At 38.6% G+C, this 18,674-nt stretch overlaps 1 protein-coding gene across 4 annotated transcripts in view; it reads left to right on the top strand.

The window, feature by feature from the left end:
* The window catches only part of CEP128 (centrosomal protein 128), a 250,130-nt gene that overhangs the window by 18,652 nt on the left and 212,804 nt on the right, over positions 1-18,674 (top strand). For 3 of the 4 annotated variants that reach the window (XM_067462949.1, XM_060757262.2, XM_067462948.1), the window contains exons 6-7: positions 2,995-3,086; positions 4,848-4,920. The exons of the other annotated variant lie outside the window; for it this stretch is intronic. In XM_067462949.1, the coding sequence (XP_067319050.1) occupies positions 2,995-3,086; positions 4,848-4,920 (165 nt within the window). The remainder of the gene's footprint in view (positions 1-2,994; positions 3,087-4,847; positions 4,921-18,674) is intronic. 4 annotated transcript variants of the gene reach the window in all.

The following is an 18,674-nucleotide window of genomic DNA, read 5'->3' as shown; positions in this document are numbered from 1 at the left end:
ACTCTTCTCCTATTTGGCATCACATAGCGTGGAGAGGCTGCCATGTTCTGCTTGCATGGGATTTCATTGTGAGCCTTGCCTGTTGGGCCAATCAAAATAGAAGAACATCGTGACGAGTCTTCTTAACATCGTGACTGCTTCCTTAACCCTGTTGCTCAAACCCAGACTTCCTTGAAAGGGAGCTAGGAAACCGTCCTAGGAAGGATGCTTCCTTAACCCCATTACTCACACCCAGGCTCCCTTAAAAGGAAGAAAGGAAAGGCTCCCAGGAACGGAAAAGGGAGCCTCGTAAGTTCCCCATTCACACCAATGGGCTGGACCTTACTGGATCTTTCAGCAGCAAACTGGAAACGGCTATTTGGCATCCCACCCGTTTTTGGGAGGCGAGCAAAAACGGATCTGCGGGTCTCCTGAAATTTGACCAGCAGAAACCCCTACTAATCATGGCTGCTAAGAGCTGTTGGAAGATTGAGTGCTTCCATTGTCTGGATTATTCCATTGCACTTTGGTAGTCTTCTACAGTGTTACTTAAAAATACATTTTCCTCATGTTTTTGCCCTTAAGAATCTGTACACAGCATTGTAGTTTAAGCAAAGAGAAACTTGTTAGTATACATTTATTCAAATAAGATCCAACGTCCATGATCCATAGGTAAAGGTAAAGGTAGTCCCCTGACATTAGGTCCAGTCATGTCTGACTCTGGGGTGTGGTGCTCATTTCCATTTCTAAGCCGAAGTGCCAGCGTTGTCCGTAGACACCTCCAAGGTCATGTGGCCGGCATGACTGTATGGAGCGCCGTTACCTTCCCACTGGAGCGGTACCTATTGATCTACTCACATTTGCATGTTTTCGAACTGCTAGGTTGGCAGAAGCTAGGGCTGACAGCGGAAGCTTACGCCGCTCCCCGGAATCGAACCTGCGACCTTTCGATCAACAAGCTCAGCAGCTCAGTGCTTTAACCCAGTGCGCCACCGGGGGCTCCATGATCCATACATTTCACAAAATAAGATCCATAACTCCTAAATTTAAAATAGCTAAGTATTATCTGAGAATAAGCACCCAATGTAGCAAACCTGTGCATCTCTATCCAACCTTACAGAGTGGCTGACAACCTTTGTGTGTATCCTTCATAAAGTCTGCCAGCATCTTTGCTTATTATAAAACTTTTATGTCTTATGTGAACAATACCCTCCAGTTTACTCACTCACTTTTAACTCCCTTTATGTCATGACCTGTATGAAGCCATTTCTCAGACTAAGCCTGAAATCAGAGAAACTCCAATTTCTCATTCAACATTAGATAACTAAGCACGGAGAGGGTTTTTTTTTAACAGTTACTTTTAATAAAATGAACTAACAGACGATTTTTTTGGAAGCTAGGCATGTTTTACCAAAAGTGCAGGAAACTCTCCTGGCTTGTTTTACCTCTTCAATATCCACACAAAGACACAGGAATTATAAAGACCCCAGTGACATATTTTGGTGACATAATCCAAACTTAGTGATTCAGGTGAAATTGAATTCTGTGAAGAGGAGATACACTGGAATGTCTCTAGAAATGCAAATTTGAGTCTACCTCTCCTTGGCTATTTTGGTGTCTATCCAAAAGTACAAAAGGATAAGAAAGGATAGCTTTGTTAATTTCATAATTATATGGAAACCAGGGTACCATGCAGTCAGTGACAGAAGCAATGTGCCTCTCTATATCAATTGATGAAAGCATTATATGAAAGGTGAAGTAGCAGTTATGTTCTGCAAGTGGAGAATTGGTTGACCACTCTGTGAACAGAATGTTGAACTAGATAGACCCGAGAGATGTTTCTTCTTCTCATGCACTTCATGGGAAGGAGAGGAAAGCAAAGGCAAAGTAGCAGTCATGTTCTGCAAGTTTAAGATGAACTCTGGAAGAGGCTTTTTAATGGTGATGCAATGAACCTTTATGAGTGGAAAGAGTGAAAGTCAAGCTGAATGAAAAGAAAATATTGAACAACAAATATATTTACACATATTTTAAAATTTAAGCTGAAATAGACCCATCTAAGATTGGTCCAGATTCTGTAAGGCAGTGGTTCTCAAAGTGTGCTCTGTGAAGCCCTTGGGGCACTGTGAAGCATACTGAGGGGCTCAGCAGTTTCCTCCTCTTCCTCCTCACTCCTCCACTGTCTCCAAGCTTTCCCTCTTCTTTCCTGCTCTTCCCTCTCCCCCATCTCCCTTGCTGCCAAAAGCCTTTTTTCCCTCACCTCCCTTGCTCCCAGATACTTTCTCCCTTGCCTTGCTTGCTTCCTTCCCTCCCACTGCTTAGGGCGTGCTTTAATTGTGCTTTTCCTGCATGGCATAGGGGAGTTGGACTGAATGGCTCCTGGGGTTGCTCTATTATTATTATTATTATTATTATTATTATTATTATTATTATTACAAAGGCTGGGTAGTCATCTATAGGGGGTGCTTTGATTGTGCTTTTCCTGCATTTCAGAAGGGGGTTGGACTGGATGGCTTCTGGGGTCTTCCACTGAAATACTGTTAAATTTATGTTGGTCAAAAAGCTTGCCCGTGCCTGATATATATACATTATAATATGATATGATATATGATATGATATAATATATGTGAACGTTTCTTGGGGCTCTACAAAACCTTTTGCTTCCAAACGGGCTCAGTGGCTGAAAAAGATTGAGAACTCCTGCTGTAAGGTATGGGCCCGGTTCTAAATTGCCCTGAAAGTTACATGACGATTCATGAAACAAAATCTCCAAATGGCATTTGGGTCTTTTTTTCTACAACTCGTTATGAAATCTTTTGGAGTAGTCCTGCAACTCCTAAAATTCTTACCTATTTTGCTATAAAAACAGATGGTTTGTAAACATATATAGCTTGTCCTCAAATTTTATAAAGATGCAGAACATGCTTATTTTAAGTTTAGTGGTGTACAGCAGTGCTGAATCAAGCAAATGTATTTAACATGCACAATTTTAGTCTGTATGTGGTTCTATTGCAGTTGCACTCTTTACACCAGTCACTTAGAGACCTCAGCAGTGAACAGGTTCGTTTAGAAGATGATCTCAGCAGAGAGCTCTCAAGAAGAAATCGGTATGAACAGAAAGCATGACTTTGGCACATAGAACAGATGGAAAAATAATGTAGAAAACAGACATCCCGTCCTCAGTATTGGTGTTCTTCAGACAGTATATTTTTTAATTGGCTCTCATCAAGTCAATGCTTGGTGATGTAGACTATCTTTGTTGGGCAATAATGAATTGATCTGTCTTACACATCATGTTTTCCTTTTGTAGGAAAACGTATGTGTGTGCTGTCATAGAAATTATAGTTTAAGAACTAATTTCACCAAGAACTGATCTCACCATCCTAGATTTTATATTAAATCATATAATCATTGAGTTGGTCGAAACCATATGGGCCATCCAGCCCAACCCTCAGTCATTCAGGAAAAGCACAATCAAAGTACCTTTGACAGATGGCCATCTAGCCTCTGTTTAAAATCCTCCAAAGAAGGAGCTTCCACTACACTCTAAGGCTGAGAGTTCCACTGTTGAACTAGTCTTACGGTTAGGAAGTTCTTCTTAATGTTCAGGTGGAATTTCTTGTCCTGTAATTTGGACCCATTGCTCCGAGTCCTAGTCTCCAGAAAACAACTCTGCTCCCTCATAATTTTATGTTTAAAAAGAATATCCTGTGTGTCCTTTATGGACACAAGCTTTCTGCTAGAAGCAGACAAGTCCGAGCTCCTGGGAGCCAGTTTGCCTCCCATTAACCTTCTATTGCAGGCCTGCATAACCTGTGTCCAGATGTTTTGGACTTCAGCTCCCATAATTCCTGACCATTGGACAAGTTGGCTAGGGCGTCCGAAAGTTGAAGTGCCAAACACCTGGAGAACCACAGATGATGAAGGCTCTATTGGCTACATTGTGTTTTGAGTCTCCTTGTGGGAAAAAAAGTGAGCAATAAATAATAATAATAATAATAATAACAAGCTGTGGGTTTTTTCCTGCATTTTAAAACTGGAAGTAGCTGAACATTTATTTTATTTTATTTATGTCCTGCTTTTCTCCCAGAAAAGGATCCAGTAGAAAATCTGTCCTTCAATAGACAAGGGCAGGCATTTGTGTCCTTCCAGGCGTTTTGAACTTCAGGTCCCATAATTCCCAACCAGTTTGTGCAGGCCTTCTTTATAATAAAGTTTCTGGTCTGCGATTAGTAATTCACCAGTTCTGGGTTTTTTTTTTGAGGAGCCACTTCCCAGCTTTATCTGTGCAGATGTGTGATTATATGATTAGACCATAGGGATGGTAGGATTGTACTTTAAACTAACATTTTTGATGTGACCACATTCCAAGAGGTAACAAACTGTGTGAGTTATTCACCACAAAATTGGAAAGTATGGGATGGACAGCTTAGTTTCTGGTGCTTTGTGTGTAGACCCTTATTCAAACAGTTGCTCAGAATGGCAACATCAGGCATGTTTTTTGGACCTGTAGACATTTCCCAGAAATAAATATGTCTAAATAACACTGTTAAAAAAAAAGATTAGCTTTGCTTTGTTGCCTATTTAAAAACAATTGGTGTGAAGGAACATAAACACATGTCTGAAAACTGAGCAAGTGATGTCCCTATTTTTTTGTTTTCTGGTCTAGGAAATGTTTTTTCTTTGTAAATGTGTCATTTTGAGAGTTTCCACTAGCTAGATAAGTTACACAAGCAAGGTCTGGAATAATGTTTAATAAATAGTCGCGATAATTTCATATTAATGCTAAAAATCATTTGCTTAATGTAGCACACATTCTGTTGTGAACTGATTTTTAAAATCCATTTTCTTCCTCTGTCCTATCTAAGCACTGATGCAGAAACAAAAAGGAGGTTAGAAGATTTATGTGACAGAGTCAATGAATCCCAAAGACAGGAAACAGTAAGTGCCTTGAAAAATCAGCCTTTTTTAAGGAGGTGGGGGCAAGATATGAGAATTAGCCAGCTTCTTGCATTCCTGCAATGTGCATCCTGATGTCCATTTTGTTTCCTGAAGTTCATCCCTAGGGCAGGATTAAATCTGGCTTTGTTAATTTGACTGGTCTCTAGATGGACATCCAACCACATTAACCTTAATAACTTTAGGCACTGGTTTTCTCACTTGGCTCAGAAAAAAAGCACTGACTTCCTGCAAAACTGAAGAATGCTTCTTGGGCTGCTTAAATTAATGGATGATAATGATGGTAGTATTCAACATTTATATAGCCTTTTCAGACTACAGTGCTTTACAGGCACATAATCCTTGCAAAGGATTGATTGAGAAAATAAAGTACTCCAGTTACAGTTGGATTAAAATTGCATCAGTCCAAATCAACATAATTAGTAGTGGCTGTTATGAATAGCAGGCCAGTAGTATCAGGTGTTCCCAGTGGCACAGCAGGTTAAACCATTGAGCTGCTGAACTTGCAGACCGAAAAGTTGGTGGTTTGAATCCGGGGACCGGGGTGAACTCCCGCTGTTAGCCCCAACTTCTGCCAACCTAGCAGTTCAAAAACATGCAAATGTGAATAGATCAGTAGGTACCGCTCCAGCAGGAAGGTACTGGCGCTCCATGTAGTCATGCCGGCCATGTAACCTTGGCAGTGTCTACGGACAACGCTGGCTCTTCGGCTTAGAAATGGAGATGAGCACCACCCCCCAGAGTCGGACATGATTAGACTTAATGTCAAGGGGGAAACTTTACCTTTAGTATCTAGATGGCCATGTTTTCTGTCTATGCTGTAGGTGTTATCAACCTGTTTCTGGAGTCCTCAGAATCTGTTTTATCTGAAATTGAGTCTTGTTCTTTTCTGCCTGATTTTGAGTTGGATAGCTGTAGTCCTTGCATTCAAATAATACAGGAATTTGGATCAGGGTAATCCATATAGAAGAAGCTTAGATGAGGTGCAGGATGTTTTTGATTTTTATCAGCCCTTTCCTCTCTGTAACCTCCCGTATTCTTCCAAATGGTCTCTTTGTTCACCCCAGCAGATTTGGGAAGGTGCCATAGGAGAGAAAAATGGCAAAGCTCTCCTCCTACCTTGTGTAACAAGAGCATTCATGATTAGTATTCCACTTGTGGAGTGCTCCTGATAGCAGGAGTGAGTCCAGGAACAAAGCCATGATATCCCTGGTTAAGTCATTCACTTCAGTTTATGGTAAGGGAAAAAGAGAGCATTCAAGGCTGATGTTTGCAGTGGAAATCTGTAAAGCTGTTGACTACATCCTTCACTTCAGTATCTTGTTAGAGCTCTCTTCCTTCACCTATATTTTTTCTCCTTCATTCCACATCTCCTTTTGATTTGTGAGCATGCCACATCTTTTATTGACATGGGTAATCAGCAATTGCTTGTGTTGTTGGAGTCTTAATGTCATGTTTTATTTTATACACAGTGCTTTCTTCCTTTTCTCTGTTTTAAAGGCATTAGAACAGTGTAAAGTGTGATGTTCTTTCATCAGTAGAGTGGACTGCTGTGGGAGAATCAAGGAACCCCTTGTCCTTGTGTTGAATATAGCTTGGAGGTATTCCATGGCTTTCTTTTCAGTAAAACTCTGAAGAGCAGCCATTAGGACTGAGGAAATTTGTTTCTATTTCTGTCTCCTCTAAAAAAAGAAAACTGGATACTTGAAGAACACTTATTAAACTATGTTTTTATTTTTCTGATTACACAGTTTCACCTAATGAAAAATGTAAGCATTGCAACATAAGGGAAATTAGAAACTGCAGGGACTTGTTATTATAAAATAATGTTTCTAGTCTACTTAACATGGGAGATGAGTGGTTCTGTCTTTTTGAGCTCTGTCTCTTTCACACATGCTCACTACTAATTCCTTCTGACTGAACTTTATATACTTCATAAAGAAACTTTCATTTAAATCCATTGCAATTGAAATATTTGTTTTAAAAATATAGGTAAAGGTAAAGGTTTTCCCCTGACATTGACTCCATTTGTGTCCAACTCTGGAAGTTGGTGCTCATCTCAATTTCTAAGCCAAAGAGTCAGCATTGCCCATAGACACCTCCAAGGTCATGTGACCAGCATGACTTCATGGTGTGCTGTTCCCTTCCTGCCGGAGCGGTACCTCACATTGTATGTTTCCAAACTGCTAGGTTGGCAGAAGCTGGGGCTAACAGCGAGAACTTATGTGGCTCCCCAGATTCGAACCTGTGACCTTTTGGTCAGCAAGTTCAGCAGCTCTGCCCTTTAGCCCCCTACATCGCCGTGGACTCCTTAAAAATATATTATCTCTCAAAGTGAATTTTATAATTATTTTGGTATTTTGGTATATTTTTTCGTGTGAAGCAAATTATGACGGACCTTCTGGGGAATGAAAAAAACAATTTATAACTAACTTTTTATCTGAGTAATGCTGGTCTCTGAAATTGAGACCTCATTAGTCTGCCAGTGTGCGTCTTTCCAACATAAACTACAAGAAAATTCCTGGAGATGTGTATCGGATATTATTATTGTAGCCATAATCCTGTGCACCCTTATCTGGGAATAAGGCCCATTGACTCCATTTGAGTTGGGCTGCAGTAGTTTGACTATAAATTGTTTTAAAATCTTTTAATTGGCTAAGAAGGTGTCCCTGGTTAATTAGGGACTGATCTTTTAAACTCCCCTTGCTTAATTTTACTATAAATGCTTACTAAAATGAGGAGACGTAATATTAGAATTGACAGTTCCTCTTTTCTTTGCTTGATCTCCAAGAACAAATTCGCAAGAGGATTTTCCTCAGACTATGAGTGAGTCGGCCTCTTTTTTTATTTGCTTCTTCAACAAATATTAAAAGGCCTTAGAATGTGGTATTAAGAACAAGGGTCTTAATAATAACTGTATTTTCCTGCAGTGTGAGGAGGAAAATTCTTACAGAGTTTGCCCCTCTCACTTGACAGGCAGAGCTTGTTATTTGTGAGTAATCTTTACCACCTTAAGAGTCCCATCTTTTCAGTTCCTTCTGCCGTTGCTGGATTCAGGGCAGGGCTTGAGTGCGCCAGTTAAATCTCATTTTTGACTATTTTTTTTTACTTTTTGACTAATTTTATATTTTATTATGGGTTTCTGGAAATTTCTGCATGCACAGTATTGTCCTTATGGACTATGTGTGATTCAGTGTCTGTGGCTGCTGATGAGTCAGCAGATGGTTTTCTCTGTCCCAGATTGATTCCCGTCCTAATTGGGGTAGTTCAGCTCATGTTTATGGCCAGTGTATGAAGGGTTAGTGAGCATAGAGCAGAGGATGTTGCTCCAGAGCACAGAGAATTTGGACCAGGTGGTGCTCTCTGGAGATCCAGAGGTGGGATGCTTTGGGGCCATGGTAGTGGCCGACAGTGCTGTTCTTCAGTCACACAGGCAGGTGCTCTCCTTCTAGTCATTAATGGGCAGCAACTCCACTGTGAACCATGTAATTGGATTTTGCGGATTGCAAAATAGGTGCTTGTAGCTGTGGGTTCAGGGCTGTGGTGGGGAAGCAGTGGTGACTCCGTTGGAGCCTCAAGGTGATGGACATATTGGATGCCAAATGAAAAGGCAGCCTCGGTGATAATACCTCTTACATTCAGGAGCCTTCTAGTATCTAGAAGCATGTAAAATACTCTAAAAATGGTTGACTATCAGAATCCTCTTCCTCCTCTCAGGAGAGGGGATATTATGGAGCAAGTGTCTTCAATAGCTTCTTCCTCTCAAAAAATAAAAGGAAAATGGGATTTCTGTCACTGCTGTTGGAATGATGGACTCTCTTGTTTCTCCTGATACACCTGACAGGGAAGAAAAGGAGCTATCTCATGAAGAAGGAGTATATTTATCCTTCCTCTGCCTCAATATATATTATCCCCATTTGTTTGAGTCTGAGCAGTTTCTGGTTTTTCTGAGGGAGATAGAAAAGGCTCTGGGGTTGACTGTTAACAGTAAGGTTGGTATCAAAGATCAAGGAGAAGGCTAAACAAGATCAATTTCTTATTCCTTTCCCTGGGATGAAAATGTTGTTGGCATAATAATTAAAATTAATATGCATTTGCCATACTTTTCTACCACACACCATTCCCTTCTCCACTCTCTCTGGTTTTCATTTTCACACATGTTGCTGTTGATTGGTTGTAAGTGTTGTTTTCATTGCTTGCTTCTGTTAAACTTAAGGTCTTGTGTATCCATGCCAGAACACCTCTGCATGAGAGGATGATATCATTGAGCATGGAGAAATCCTAAAAACGGCATTGTTCCATTATCTGGACAGAGGCCACAAGGGGGAGAAAAGGACAGTCCATTTTATTGGGGTGGGGGGTGGGGTTGAAGAAGGAAAACAACTTTCCCTGTTTTTGTTGGTTATTCCACTTCCCTACTTCCCATGTCATAAATGAGGGTTCTTTCCACAACAAGACATGGTTGGGAATAGGAAAACAGGGGGAAATGGTTTTACTACTTCAACCAACCCTCCACCCCAGTAAAATGGACTGTTTTTCTCTCTCTCTAGCGGCCCCTTGTGGCCTCTGCCTGGATAATGAAACAGTACCCTAAAAACTTGCAGAGATACAAAAGGGCCTTGGGAGGGGAAATAAAGAGAAGCGAGAATATTCAGAAATAACTGAACAGATTCAGTGACCATAGTTGGACTAGCTATCTCTTGGAGTATTTTTAAATTATATGATTCAATATTGAGTATCTGTATGAGCGGGAAAATGGAAACCAGGGAGGGTTGGGAAGAGGAATGATGTGTGATAGAAAAGTTAGGGCTGTCCATTCTTGTTGTTTTCTACCAATTCAATATAGACTTATGGCATTGGCAATCTTTATGAATGACTGACCTCCAAGAAGCCCTGATCTCTTGCTGCCCTTCTCAGGTCTTGCAAACTCAGGGCTTTGGTTTCCTTAATTGAGGCAATCTATCTCTACTGTGATCTTCTTTTCCTATTGTTTTCCACTTTTTTATTATTATTCTTGTGAATTGGTTTAGGTCCTATTCATTTGTCTTTTTATTAATCCATGGTATCGACAGAACCGCCACCCAGAACTAGATTTTAAATGACTTCACACAGCAACATTATCTTCTTCGTCTCAAAAGTATTATAGTATTTCGAAGCTTGTAGAGCTATATCTTTAGATAACAACAACATTAGTTGTAGTGGCAGTAGTAGTATTAATCTTAAAATCTTTAACTATACTTTAAGTATACTTTAAAATCCCTATTCCTGTGGAATATTTATACTGGAGAGTCCTGTAATTCTAAAATAAGTGACATCTTTCTTTATCAGATGCAAGTGAAGGATAGCAAAGATATTGGAAACAGAGGATGCGTAACTTGTAAAGGTTGCTTTGTAAATCTAAAGAGAGCAGCACATCTGCTAACACAGTTTGAGGCAATGCTGATACAAATGCAAAACAATTCATCTGAATATTTCAATGCATATATATCACCGTGAAAGTTTGGCTCCTTTGATGTGTTTGAGGAAAGAAATATGTTTCTGAGTGCCAAATCCAAGAATTCCGTATGTAAAACCCAGGCTTTACAGGATTTGCAATGATCATATAGGTTTTCTGATCATCATGTTGCAATTTGGGAAAATTTTCAGAGTTCAGGGAAATACAACTGTAATAAAAGTAGCATTAAATTAAAAGCAATTTTTGAATAATAGGTAGGAGTTGAAATGCTTCAGTTTTCCCAGATACCAATGGGAACCTTTTCTCTGTGGCATTGGTGAAATGGAGAGAGTGATTTTCCAGAGCTTAAAGTGGAGAGGAATTACTGAATTTCCAGTTTCTAAGCCTAGTTGCTACAAATGGGAGCCAGAGATGGAACAGTGTTATAGAAATATACTGCTGTTCATCTGTAGTAACCTGGAAAAGGTGTCCATTTTTACCTTTGACTTTTATACATATGGAACTTCTTACATGTATAAAGGAAAGGACATTTAACACCAACATGTACATGTAGCCTGGAGATAATTGTATAATCAATATTTTAAAAATATTGATATGTATGGAACAGTTTGCATATACTGGGCCACCAGAAAACAAGATGCCATTTTAAAGTATTTTGGACTTTGGAATTTCTGATAAGGGATGCTCAGTTGGTACCTGTATTTGCATAGTCATATGTAATATCTTGAAGATGGGACCAAAGTCTAAACACAAAATTCATTTATGTTTCATATACACATAGCCTGAAGGTAATTTTATACACAATATTTTAAAATAATTTTCTGCAGAAAACAAAGTTTGTGTACTTTTTCAGCCATGTGGACAATTTCATGTTTTGGAGTATTTAAAAAATGGCTGGTGGTCTGTTTTAATGATGATTGCACTGTTGAATTCTGATTGAGTATAAGATTTTTATAATGCTTTTACATTAGGTTGTATACAGTCTTAGACAGTGATATGTATAGGGCTGAAACATTTAAATGTTATTATTCTGAGTTTCATTTCAGTAAAAGTTGAGCTAGACACAAGGAAATCTTAACAAACAAGTGGCCAGTTCCCATCAAAGAGATTGGGTTAAAGTGGTAGACTTCCACTTGAGATGTGGGAGGTCTGTAGCCAGTTTGGGAAGACCATATTAGATTAAGCAGACAAATATTTTTATACCTGGTGTTGCTATGTCAGAAACCCAACTGGGAGCTTTCATGTATGTTCATATCCGAATGTATCTCTCCTTATGAACCATCTAGGAATCTAAGATCTTCTGGGGAGGCCCTGTTCTTGGTCTAGCCTTCTTCACAGATTCGGTTGGCAGGAACGAGAGACAGGGCCTTCTCAGTGGTGGCCCCTCGGCTGTGGTACGCCCTCCCTAGGGACATTAGATTGGCCCCCACCCTCTTAACATTTCACAAAAAAGGTAAAACCTGGCTTTTTGAGCAGGCTTTCCTCAAATTCAGTGTAGCAGATAAACCCTGAACTCAGTACGACTGGACAATGCGATTGGATAATGGTTTTGGTAATGAGACACAGAGGATCTATGTTTTTATCGGTTTTATTATTATTTACTGAATTTTAGTTATGTTAAATGTTTTAACTGTTTTTATGCTATTGTGGGCATTGAATTGTGCCGTTTTGTAAACTGCCCTGAGTCACCCTCGGGCTGAGAATGGCGGTATATAAATATAGTAAATAATAATAATAATAATAACAATAATTCATACTGTTTCATGCTTTTTCTATTGAAGTCTCTCTGGTTCCAGGAGTATCCATTGTGATATTTACAGTTTTTTTCTTTTCCCCTGCATCCTTGACAAAATTTTGGATTTACATTCTTGTCAATTTGTGACATCACCTATGCAGTACTTTTAAAATTCTTTTGTTGAGGCAGAAATTGAGTAAAATGGTTGGGAATTTCAATTGAACCAAGAAGCTTTGGTTCAATTGAATCAAGTTTCCATGCTAGACAAGATAAATCAGGATATTCTTGGTTTCCATATCAATTAATAAACTAAAGATATAATTCATCTAGCTCTAGGAATTTGCCTGAACACATACATTTTCAAACACTGTTAAGGATCTTAGTGTCCCTTCAGTCTATCTCAAAGATTTAGCAAAGGCAAATACTGTACCTGCATTTTTTTGCAACTGTGACAATCTACTGTCATCTAATTTGCATTCCAGCTTTTCTGTATTCATGGGTGCGCCTCTTATAAAAAAAATCCATTACTTCCTTCTATGTTTTAGACTGCTTTTTGTTGTCTGCAAGGAAAGTTGTATGGAAAGTGGCATACTGAGGTTAGAACGTCCAAAGATAAAGGAGTTCTGAAACCGAGTAATAGATTTTATTTTATGCATGACAAATGAGGGGATTACTCCTTAGAGAGAACATTTATTGCTTTCCATTTTGGAGAAGAAAATAAACAATTGTCTCAAAAAGAGCTGATGGGAATGCTTTTGACAGCAGCCAGAACTGAAATAGCACAAAAGAAACTTGGTAGAACATTTGTCACAAAGAACTGGGCTGAGTGGAATTTGGTCTTCATCTCTCTTTGAGAAGTTAATCTACAAACTAAAAAGATAATAAGGGAGGAAACAACTAATTTTGAAATGATCCACTTTCCATTTCATTCATATGTAAGCTCAACTTTTAAGGCAAGTGATACAAATATATATATACTGTAATGAATAATTCAGCTGGAGGATTTAATTTGTGAATATGTAGAAATCCATAGTAGAGTGAAATCGAGATTCATTGAATAAATCAACAATTTTGTCATGGAATTGTCAAGAAGCCTCTGATATATTAATATTAGGTTTCCTGTTTGCTTTCCTTGAGATTGAGAGTATGCCTTGCCTAAAATCACTCAATAGTTTTCATGGCCACACGTGGATTCAAACTATAGTCTACCACTGTCCTAGTCCAATATTCAAACCATTATTTTTTTAAAAAAAGTCTTTATATGTACTGTGTGCACGGACCTGCTGGGGCCCTGAGACCTTCTTCTCCCAGTCCCACCTTCAGCTCAAACTTGTTTGGTGGGAATGAGAGAGAGGGCCTTCTCAGTGGCTGCCCCTCAACTCTGGAACTCCCTGCCCAGGGAAGCTAAAATGGCCCCCTCCCTACTGTTCTTCCAATAACAGAGTAAAACCTTTCTATTCAGGCAGGCTTTTAAAGTTGAAGGTGTTTAAGATCAGTTCAGGGAATGCTGAGGTTTTAAACTTTGAATTTGTTTTAATGGTTTTTAACAGGATTTTTTTGTGCTGCCTATATTATATTTAATGTTTGTATATTTTTATATTTTAAATTGTTATGATGATGTTTTTATGTGGAGCCGCTTTGAGTCCCCTTCGGGGAAGATAAAGCAGGTATAAATACATATAATATTATTATTATTATTATTATTAATAATAATAATAATATTTCACACTGGCCGCCTTAAAAGAATGTTACCTTCCAGCTTTTTCTTGAAATTCAAAGAAAGCTTGTGAACAGATCTGGACTGTGTCTCATAAATTGTGGGTTAAATACAAGGGTATGTACTTTGAAGCACCTGTGCAGTGAATTTTTAAAAGTTGTTCAGTGACCCTTTTCTATCAGTTCTAAATAAGCAAAACCTCACAGGGCTTGTGATTCTTATAGTGTAGCTTCTATTGCAGCAGCATAAACCAGAGGGTTCAGGACATCTATTCTGTGTGTGGAGTTCTAACTTTTCTGTTGAGATAAGTAAATCAGATGAGGCTTTCAGCTTATTAAAGGTAGGACCTCACCAGAAAGCCCTGGTGAAGCATCCCACTTTGCTGAGCTTTTGGGAGGAAAGATGGAGCAGCGGAGTAAACCTGTCGCCCCATGCACAGCTCCCTCTTGGCAATGCTATCTCCATCACATGGGGAAAGTGTTGCTATTGTGGGGAGGCCCCATGCTGGCTCCATTGGAGCCAACACAACATGGGAAAAAGCAGCAGCCTCCATACTGTATGAAAACTCTTGAAGAAAATAATCTACTCTTAAATGCTTCCATGAGGAATGCTTTTGTGTTTGGGAGTGGTATTGGATGGAAGGCCACCAAACCACCTATCCTCACAAAACAAAGAAAAGGAAAGTAGAAGTTGATGTCTGATTATTTACCCTATACATCCATGTATTCTTTTGTCAAAATAAAATAAAATGGAGATGGCATCCTAGGGCAGCTGGGTTCTGCAGTGGCATTGTTGCTTTCTGCTATCTAGGCAGTGACTTTTGTTTTACCCATAGGTCATATTAAAAGCCATAATTTTGCCCCCAAAACATAACTTTGACATATACTTGAGATACTTGAGATCGACTTATACATGCATATATGATATTTTCATTTAAGCCAGTGGTGTCAAACTTGTGGCCCTCCAGGTTTTTTGGACTTCAGCTCCCAGAATTTCTGGCCATTATACAAACTAGCCCAAGCATCTGAAGGACCACAAGTTTAACATCTCTGATATAATAATAATAATAATAATAATAATAATAATAATAATTGTCTGCCATGTGATCCAATACAACAATCAGCATAGTAGTTTTGTTTGTTGTGTACGAATCTTGTTGTGTTTCAAATAATAATAATAATAATAATTTATTTTTCCCTAACATTCCTCATGGCTCAAGGTGGATTACAACATAGGTACAAATAATCATAAATGTTATTTTAAATATTGCAATCTTTGGAGAGGACCAGGGTCCCAAAATAGCCTCTTTTTTCCTTACAGACTCAGTATACTTTAGTTTAGATGAAGGACTCTCAAATCATATTCTCCAACTTTGCATAGATTAACAAAAACTGGCTCATGTCTGGCTAATTAACATCAGAGTATAGTCCAGACGGGAAAAGTTATTGATGAGGAGGAACACACAGGTTTGCAGAGGGTGCAGCAGTTTGCTTTTGCCTGAACCAATTCGGCAAGATTTTTCCTCTTTCTCTATACTGAAATGCAAGTTAGTTTTCCACTTTGATGTCTGTTTGCAGCAATAGAAGTCCTCAGAGGACAAAGGGGGTAAGTGGAAGAAGGAATAGAAACATGGAGTTTGTCTACATTGAAGAATTAGTGCAGTTTGAATGCACTTTAACTTCATTTGTTCAGTCCTTTGGAATCGTGAGAGTTGTAGCTTTACATGGTCTTTAGCCTTCTCTGCCAAAGAGTGCTGGTGTCTCATCAAACTACAACTTCCATGGTTGCATAGTGTCAAACTACATTCATTCTAGATGCATCCTGGGACATGTTAAAAGCAGCTGATAAAAGAGAATACAGACAATAATGACAACTGGAGAATATGTCAGATGCAGTTAAAGAAAAAGGAAGATGTTTGTGGGGCTCAGTGTTTCTAACATGCATTCTTTTTTCTTATCTTTTCAGTAGGTAGTATTTTATATGTTGTGCCATATTAGATTTAAAAATCTATATTCTGGAGGAAGTTGCTGTTGCATATTGGTTTGTGGATTGCAATTTCAGTTCTCAGCAGTTCTCTTCCATGGTTACAACTGCTTAGACTTTTAACTGCCCTTGACTCTAGCGTGCTGTTTTTTAAGTACTTGTAATGATTGGTTTCTTTTGGAGCGTTGCTTGAAAACCTTCCATCTAATGTTGTTTGAAAAGTAATTTGGCTCCAATAAATTGGGCATTAACCTTCAGTAATCATGGATTAATCATCCATTCCTTGATACTTTTTAAACATCTATTCTTTTCCAAAAAGAGAAAGCAAGGAGAGCGCTTTCCAGAAGAATGCAACACAGATTGCTTTTGTCGAAAACATTCTGCTTGAACTAAACAAAAAAGGAATATATAATAATGTAATTATTTTCAAACTATGGACTTGGGGCCAAAGAACCGTGAACGGAAGGGGAAAACATATTATGGCTGTTTAGCCAACTCTGCTGTGTGCAAAATCTTTCAGTAGCTTTCCTGCAAATTTATTGGGGATCGCGTTAAGAGATGAGAAATATGGCAAGCAAGGAAGTAGAAGGACTTGTGCAAACTCTTGTGCAAGAGTTTGACCACACAGAAAGACTCTTCAGATCTCTAGTTTAAACAAAGCTCTTCTATCAGGCCTTTTCATGAGCAGAAGAGGTTCTTGGCTACAGTTCTAACACTTTTGGATGCATGCAGTAGAGTTTGAGTAGACTCTTCTGTGTATACAATGCATTCATACCATTCAAATGTCCTGATTTGGCAGGTGCAGTCTCAACAAATCCTTTGCCATTCTACTTTTTCACCTGCTTTTAAAACATCACAGTTTCTCTCTTTTCCTCCTGTTTCTCCCCTTGTCATCAGCTTCAGTTGCTGTAAACTGGGACCAAAATGCAAAAGTAGTTTGTAGTTCAAGATAAGAGAGGGTAGTGCAATCTTATCCTTTCCTATAGACACAGGCGGATACTTCTCTTAGGCCCCTTCTACATTGCCCTATATCCTAGGATCTAATCCCAAATAATTCTTTAAATTGGATTATATGAGTCCCTACTTTGGATAAACAGATAATCTGGGACCAGATCCTGGGATACAGGGGCAGTGAAAGGGGTCGTAGCTTATGTAGTCTAACTCATTAATAATTCCTGGATTGTGTGGTCTTCTTCATTAATAATATTAATATCTTCCTCATTAATTCAATTTTTGCTACACTGATGTTGCTTAATCACACATATCCTGGTTTTCATCTGTGAAATATTGGATGTGTGTTTTTGGTTGCCATTAAAAATAATAGTAGCTAAAAATTTAAGGATGCCAATTTTTTAAAAAAATGTTGCAGGCATGCTGGTACCTTAAGAATGCCAGGAAAAATGGCATGTACTATATTTCATTTTAATAGGTGTTTCTGCCTCAGTCTCCCTGGAGGGACTTGGGGTGAGCCCAATTAACATAGTTAAAATATAATACATTAAAATATATAAGCAACAGCATAAAACAATAAAACAACAACATTATAACAAAATGTAAGAGCAAGCATCAAACCAAAAACCAATGAACCTGCAATAATGATGCCGTTCTGTTATGATATTGAACTTAAATGTATGCTTTGCAGTTCATATTCAAAAGGACTTATGCAAAATATACATAATTATGCAAATACAGTTCTTTAAATTGGATTATATGAATCCCTACTTGGGATGGTTTTAAAACCATCCCTTTTTATACGTGTGGTGCGAAGAAAGTGTTTGTGTGAACTGTTAAAATGTTATCTGCCACTAGAGGGTAGTGTCTGCAAATAGATAAGAAGAGCCTATGTCGTAGCTAGATACTCTATTCCACTGAGACTTTGCTGTTTTTGTCCCCTTCTATAAAAGAAAGAAATCACAACAAATCATTCTTCTGATCATATTAGTAAAGTTGCTGATTCATTCAGCCATGTTTTTTTATTATTTAGAAGCCAGAAACTATTCAAATTCAGTTCTTGATTTGTCATTTAGTAAAGTTACAACAACAAAAAGCCTGGCATCTGTACATGGAAATTTAGTGCGATTTTACACAGAAGAGGGAATTTTAACAGATTGGTAAATATTGTCCCTGGCCAAGTTCCACTTGCACACAGCTAGTGACCTTGGTGGGACCGAATATTTCTGTTCATATTAAAAAAACACACACATTCTCAGATTGCTATTCTAATAAGATTTAGATGGAGCACAGAATTTCATCTGCAATAATTGCACCTAAATAACCTTGCATGTCCTTTGCTGGATTGGGATGACAGCATGGTGATGGATTGTCAAGGCTTTGTGTCTTGTGAAGGAGTACAGACAACCCTAGTTCTGGGCTTTAGTGTGCTATCTGAAAACCAATATGATAAAGCAACTCCTCTCAAACTGAGCAGATGAACTTGAAAAATTGCGAATCCCACTGAGGAACAGAAGTCCTGCTTATCCAGGCTCTGATTTCTGAGATTTCTGCAGCCCTACATAACCCTGAGGTTGTCTCCTCTTAAGAAAAAGTTAAGAACTTGTGCATTGTTGTGTTACTTCAAAGAAAGTCAAAACTCCCTTTGCTCAAACAATGCCATCTTTTTTCAGACTCCCTTCACACAGCTCTTTGGATAACCTATTCTGCTGACACCTGCTCCTCCCGATTGTGATAAAATCTTGTGCTTATGGCATATAACAACTGCTCAGTACCGAGGAGGAGCATTGACTTGAATCAGAGATCAAGAAATTGTTCTGTCACTGAAAAGACTTTAGACTGTATCACATGCAAGCAAATCGTAACACGGTGGGGCTTGTACTGATATAAGGCTT

The sequence above is a fragment of the Anolis sagrei genome, chromosome 1 (assembly GCF_037176765.1).
Source record: "Anolis sagrei isolate rAnoSag1 chromosome 1, rAnoSag1.mat, whole genome shotgun sequence".
NCBI classification, from domain to species: domain Eukaryota; kingdom Metazoa; phylum Chordata; class Lepidosauria; order Squamata; family Dactyloidae; genus Anolis; species Anolis sagrei.
The sequence above is the reverse complement of the archived record's forward strand: the minus strand, read 5'-3'. Positions and strand labels throughout refer to the sequence as shown.